This window comes from Enhydra lutris, unplaced genomic scaffold, assembly GCF_002288905.1.
Source record: "Enhydra lutris kenyoni isolate GAN:26980312 unplaced genomic scaffold, ASM228890v2 scaffoldscaffold34, whole genome shotgun sequence".
NCBI lineage: Eukaryota > Metazoa > Chordata > Mammalia > Carnivora > Mustelidae > Enhydra > Enhydra lutris.
Window position 1 is genome coordinate 11,081,325 of NW_019154118.1, and position 6,358 is coordinate 11,087,682.

The 6,358-nt window shown below is 39.1% G+C and overlaps 1 protein-coding gene across 1 annotated transcript; it reads left to right on the forward strand.

Moving 5' to 3' along the window:
• Positions 1-2,693: 2,693 nt before the first annotated feature.
• Positions 2,694-3,635, forward strand: LOC111153977 (olfactory receptor 6M1). The gene has a single exon (XM_022513332.1). It carries the CDS (start codon positions 2,694-2,696, stop codon positions 3,633-3,635), a length of 942 nt encoding a protein of 313 aa, XP_022369040.1.
• The last annotated feature ends 2,723 nt before the right edge of the window (positions 3,636-6,358 follow it).

Here is a 6,358-nt window from a genome sequence, read left to right on the forward strand (position 1 = left end):
TGCCACACATATGATTTAATTTAAACTTCACAGTAGCTCATCTTGAATGTTATATTCATCTAACACTTGAATCTGGAAGTGTGAATTATCATTTTGAACAGCCTCATGGAAATAATAAAACACACACACAAAACAGACTCTCAGGGCCTCAGACAGAAAGTTCACATGAGATTTCACTTGCTATTACGTTGGTATCAGTATTCATGATTAGCCACTTCTGTGCGATGATTTATAGAAACATTTGAGAGCTTGTATGAGTTTGAGCACATACACACATCCATAATATCATCACCACAATTAAGGAGACAGACACACGCCAGACCTCCCAGAGTTTCCTTCACACAATCACTTGTAAGGGTCATATACTGTCTGATTCCATCAATGGCCCCGTGAGAAAGTCAGCCAGTTGTTTGGTGTTGGTTAACTTAGATGATCAACATTTCCTTCCTGTATGGATAATGACTGATTAAATGTTCTTGCACATAAATCACATAAAACTCATCAAATTGTGCCTATTAAATATGGGCTGTTCTTCGCTGTTGTTTTTTAAGATTTTATTTTTAAGTAATCTCTACGTGCAAGATGGGGCTTAAACTCATGACCTTGAGATCAGCAGTCCCATGCTCCACCAAATGAGCCAACCAGGGACCCCATGTGATGTTCTTTGTGTATCAATTGTACCTCAAAAAGCTGATATTAAAAAATGAGTGTGCAGCGTTCTAGTAATTGACATGGAAGGATGATGATTATTATTTTAAAAAAAGAAAAAGAAAAAGAAGAAAAGCCCGTTACAAAATAGTATGTCAGCCTCATTTATTTCAGATACATATGTAAGTAATTTAATTTTGAAATGGCATGGAAATACATTCACCAAAATATATAACAGGTTTGCTTACAGAATGTAATTTTCTTTTTTGCATTTGCATATTCAAATTCTTTCCACTGAAAAATGTGAGGTTTTTTGTGGGGTTTTTTTTTGTAATGGGAAACACTTAAAAAATGAAATAGGAAGGCAAAATTTTTATCTTAGTAAAGGAGTATGAGGGGAGGTGGGCAAAAGGAAAAAGAGGGGAATAACCTCTAACTTATTTGTTAAGGAGGTGCTCAGTAAAATCTAGACAAAGAGAGCATGGGCGTTAGAGCATGGGTGCTTTTAACCTAAAATGAGGATACCGGTGCCAGAGAACATTTCTCAGATACTGGGATAAAGAACAACTAGATGATCTTGGTGTAGTTTTATTATTTCAACTAATCAAGTAAATAAAGTGAGCTACATTATCTCTATGTTACCTCCTGTGTATAATCTGTACCTCTTTGATTTTATCACATTGTCTAGTGTCCCCTTAAATAATCAGCCAGAAATAAATCAGACAAAGACAGATATCGTACAATTTTACTTATGTGTGGAATCTAAAAAACAAAACAAATGAACAAAATAACAGGATTGTAAATACAGACAACAAGCTGGTGGTTGTCAGAGGGGAGGAGGTGGGAAAATGGGATTAAGAGGGCTAAACTTCTAGTCATAAAATATATAGGTCACAGAGATGAAAAGTATAGTATATGGAATATAATCAATAATATTGCAGTAACGTATGGTGTCCCATGGTAGCTATACTTATCGTGATGAAACCAAGTAATGCATAGAATTATTGGATGAATATGTTGTACACCTGAAACGTTATATGTTCATTATACTTCAATAAAAAAATAATCAACCAGATATGTGATGTATAGCTTACATACTTTACAGAATTTGGAGAAGGTAGGTTGTGGACCCAGGGTGTAACCTAAATATAAGATACTCACTATGCCCTTTTGATGTGTCATCTAAAGTGATTAGCAGGAGCCATGAACCATTGTTCCTTTCAGATACTTCCAGTCTGTTTCCATAGATCTATATATGCAAGGAAAAGACTTTCAAAGTTGAGAGTCTGGAGATCACCAAATATGGGAAAAAAGAAATCAACCTTTATCTCTTGTGGCGGGTCACCAATGTCAACTGCTCAATTGAAAGAAAATTTGTTATAGAAAAGGCCAGAGGGCGCCTGGGTGGCTCAGTGGGTTGAGCCGCTGCCTTCGGCTCAGGTCATGATCTCAGGGTCCTGGGATTGAGTCCTGCGTCGGGCTCTCTGCTCAGCGGGGAGCCTGCTTCCCTCTCTCTCTCTCTCTGCCTGCCTCTCTGTCTGTTTGTGAACTCTCTCTGTCAAATAAATAAATAAAATCTTTAAAAAAAAAAAAAAAAAGAAAGAAAGAAAAGGCCAGAAAGTATTTAAAAGAATTTCCCTCTCAATGACTGTAAACTTCAAAAAAAATAGTTCTTGTTAAAGTGTGAGTCAGTACTTTATAGCACATTTTTAACCTGGAAAATGAAGCTGGGTGCACTGAAGAGGAGAGAAATTTCATTTAATGAGAATGAATAGAATTTTATCAGAGGAAGGAAGCTGAGAGGATTTTTTAAACCATTCTTCTCTCTTCGTTTTATGGAAAAAGTTGTGTCTAAATGGTATTTTCATTTTCCCAAGGATGCCCAATAATGATCTTCCAATCGAGGGCTAAGCCCTTGACCCATCTCCCAATGGAAGACATGCTCCACAACACATTTTCTACAGATATTTATAAACGTACCTCCAAGGCTGATTTTCCTTTTCTTGTTTTTTAAGGGAGACCATGCCTACCATGTAGCCACAGCCATGGGAAATCGGAGCACAGTGACTGAATTCACCCTGATCGCCTTTCCTGCTCTCCTAGAGCTTCGAATCTTCCTCTTTGTTGTTCTTTTGCCGACTTACACATTAACGGTCACAGGAAACATTATTATCATCTTCCTAACATGGACCAATAATCGTCTGCAAACCCCAATGTACATTATCCTCAGTAATTTGTCCTGTTTAGATATTTTATACACCACGGTTGTCACTCCAAAGTTGCTAGCCTGCCTCCTAGGAGAGAAGAAGACCATACCTTTTGTTGGCTGCATCACTCAAACATATTTCTACTTCTTTCTGGGGACAGTGGAGTTTATCCTCCTGGCGGTGATGTCCTTTGACCACTATGTGGCCATCTGTAACCCCTTGGGCTATACCATCATCATGAACAGCAGGGTCTGTCTCCTGCTGGTCCTGGGCTGCTGGGTGGGCGCGTTCCTGTCCGTGCTGGTACCAACCATTGGGGTGACAGGGCTACCTTACTGTAAAAAAGAAATTAATCATTTTTTCTGTGACATTGCCCCTCTTCTGCAGGTGGCCTGTGTAGATACGTACCTCATTGAGCAGATCAACTTTCTCCTATCTGCCCTTGTCATTCTGAGCTCTCTGACATTCACGACTGGGTCCTACACCTATATCATCTCTACCATCCTGTGCATCCCCTCAGCCCAAGGCCATCGAAAAGCTTTTTCTACCTGTGCTTCTCACATCACGGTTGTGTCCATTGCCTATGAGAGCAACATCTTTGTGTACGTGAGACCCAATCAGAACTATTCCTTGGATTTTGACAAGGTAGCTGCTGTTCTCATTACAGTAGTGACCCCTCTTCTGAACCCTTTTATTTATAGCTTGAGAAATGGAAAGGTGAAAGAAGTGTTGAGAGAGACAATGAACAGAGTCATGTCCTTGATACTTAGGAAAACTTGACATTAGTGTTCATTATATCACACAACATTTTTTATCTTCAGCACATTCATTCTGCATCAATATAGTGCCAGGTGGACATTTCAGAAACCTGAGATTGTGTCAACAGAATGAGCAATGGCCACACCAAACTGAAGAACATTCTGTTTACATCTAGGGAAAAAAAAAAAATCTAACCCACCAACCCTTGTATATTCATGGCTTTAAATCATGAAACATTACCTAAATAATATCCAGAGGTTTCCAAATCCAGTCTTGGCTCCATCGGTTTATTTTCCAGGTGACTTTGACCATGTCACAACTCATCTGAGCCTTGATGTTTCCATCTCTAAATGAAATAATAGATAATAGTGTATCACAACTCGTAGCAAGACATGTGAAGTTAGAGCATTTTAATTTCTTGGGTTAGGCACTCTTGAAAATTTCAAGAGATTCAGTTTTCACCTTTTGTTCCATTTACCTAGATCGAGTAAATATGATGTGAGAAGTGAGGGGAAAAGAGGTAAGTGAGACTCAGGATGCCATCAAGCTTCTGGCTATAAACCTGAGTGCTCTCTTTGGCAGGACATACACTAAAATTAAAACAATGCAAAGAAGATCACCTTTCCTGCACAAGGAAAATATGCAAATCTGTGAAGCATTCCATATCATTTGGTGGCAGATGATAACTAGACTTATCATGGGGACCATTTCATAATGTCTAAAAATATGAAATCACTACGATGTATACCTGAAAACAACTTGTATGTCATTTACACTTCAATTTAAAAAAGAAGGTGTGCCTAGGTGGCTCAATGGGTTAAGCCTCTGCCTTCGGCTCAGGTCATGATCTCAGGGTCCTGGGATGGAGCCCCACATTGGGCTCTCTGCTCAGTGGGGAGCCTGCTTCTCCTTCTCTCTGCCTGCCTCTCTGGCTACTTGTGATCTCTCTCTCTCTCTCTCTGTGTCAAATAAATAAATAAAATCTTAAAAAAAAAAAAAGAAGGAAAGAAAGAAAAAAAGAAAGAAAGAAAACCTGAGTGAAAAATGGAGATATTTGCTAAGAAAAGGAACATAAGAAGGGCAGGTCATGAGTGACTTTGGTAAAATGTTTAATACAATTTTGGGGGTGAAAGCCAAAATAAAGTAAGGAGAATAGCCTGCATATATAAAGAAACAGAATATAAATATAGTCAACACTTTCAAGAAGGTTAGGTGAGACAATAAACAGTATGGTGATATAAAGGTAACATGGGTTAGAAAATATTATTTTCTGACAGGAGATGTGTTTGCTTTTTAAAATATTGATTAGAGGAGTATAGTCGTGTCCTTAGGCTGAGGCAATCAGTGAATGACTGATATGATGGGTTACCAGAAACTGTCAAAGGTAAGGACATCAAGAACATGAGGAAAAGGATAGTTACTGGCAAAAGTTTGTGTTGCATGCTGACAAATAAGAATGGATGGATGCAGAATGGAACCTATAGCAACCAGGTGAGAATTGTCACAGTCCTTTTTGATGGATGGCCCAAAGTGAACACGAAGAAGAGACTAAGCACCTAACTTCAAGTAGAAAAATGGCCAAAGAAAAAGTACAATATTTAATAATGTGTGCAGAATACAGCAAATGAACCAGGTCCATCAGTAAGTAATATAATGTGTAATTATATTTCCAAGGAAATTACTCATTCTTCCATTTGCCAAGTATTGTATGGTGCATATAATGTACCAATAAGCATAAGAGACAAAACTTCTGCCCCCACTGGATATAAATTACAATAGGGGGAGACATACAGTAAGAAACTGATCCAGAAAAATTATAGAAAATTCACATGATGACAAAAATTATGGAGAAAAATAAGGCAGGGAAGGGGAATAAAAGGTTTTGGGATAGAGTTTTGATTTTAAACAAGGTGGTTAAGAAAGCCTTTTCTGAGAAGATGACCTTCAAATAGATGGAAAGGATCTGAGAGTATGAGTCATGAGGGTATCTGGAAAAACAGGATGACATTATATTAGAGCAAAGACCTTAAACCATGGTAAGAGAGAGAGAAGCAAGCCCTCGTGCTCTAGCGAGTGGCCACTGAGCATGGAGACCATCTGACAACCTCTGCGGCCAAGGACCAGTGTGGGCACCAAGATGGGAACTCCGGGGCACCTGGGTGGCTCAGTGGGTTAAGCCTCTGCCTTTGGCTCAGGTCATGATCTCAGGGTTCTGGGATCGAGCCCCGCATCAGGCTCTCTGCTCAGCAGGGAGCCTGCTTCCTCCTCTCTCTCTGCCTGCCTGTCTGCCTACTCGTGATCTCTATCTGTCAAATAAATAAATAAATAAATCTTTAAAAAAAAAAAAAAGATGGGAACTCCATTCATCATCCCACTGCACTGGAACTAAAAACCAAAGCAACAGAAAGGCTATACTAATCCCATATTGCCAAGAAACTGGTACCTTAAAGCAATAAATATTGACAATATGTAAGAAAATTTATTCTTCAGGAGCACCTGGGTGGCTCAGTCGGTTAAACATCTGCCTTCAGATCAGGTCATGATCCTGGAGTCTTGCAATCAAGCCCCACATTGGGCTCCCTGCTCAGCAGGGACTCTGCTTTTCCCTCTGCCTGCTGCTCCCCCTGCTCATGCCGTCTCTCTCTCTCTCTCAAATAAATAAAATCTTTAAAAAAAAAAAAAAGAAAATTTATTCTTCAGCACAACCATACCTGATTTACCCATAGTGTTGTTCTGATTTCTTT

What these genes read in the sequence shown, in the direction of transcription:
- LOC111153977 (XM_022513332.1), top strand. Translation starts at nt 2,694, where the DNA reads ATGGGAAATCGGAGCACAGTGACTGAATTCACCCTGATCGCCTTTCCT.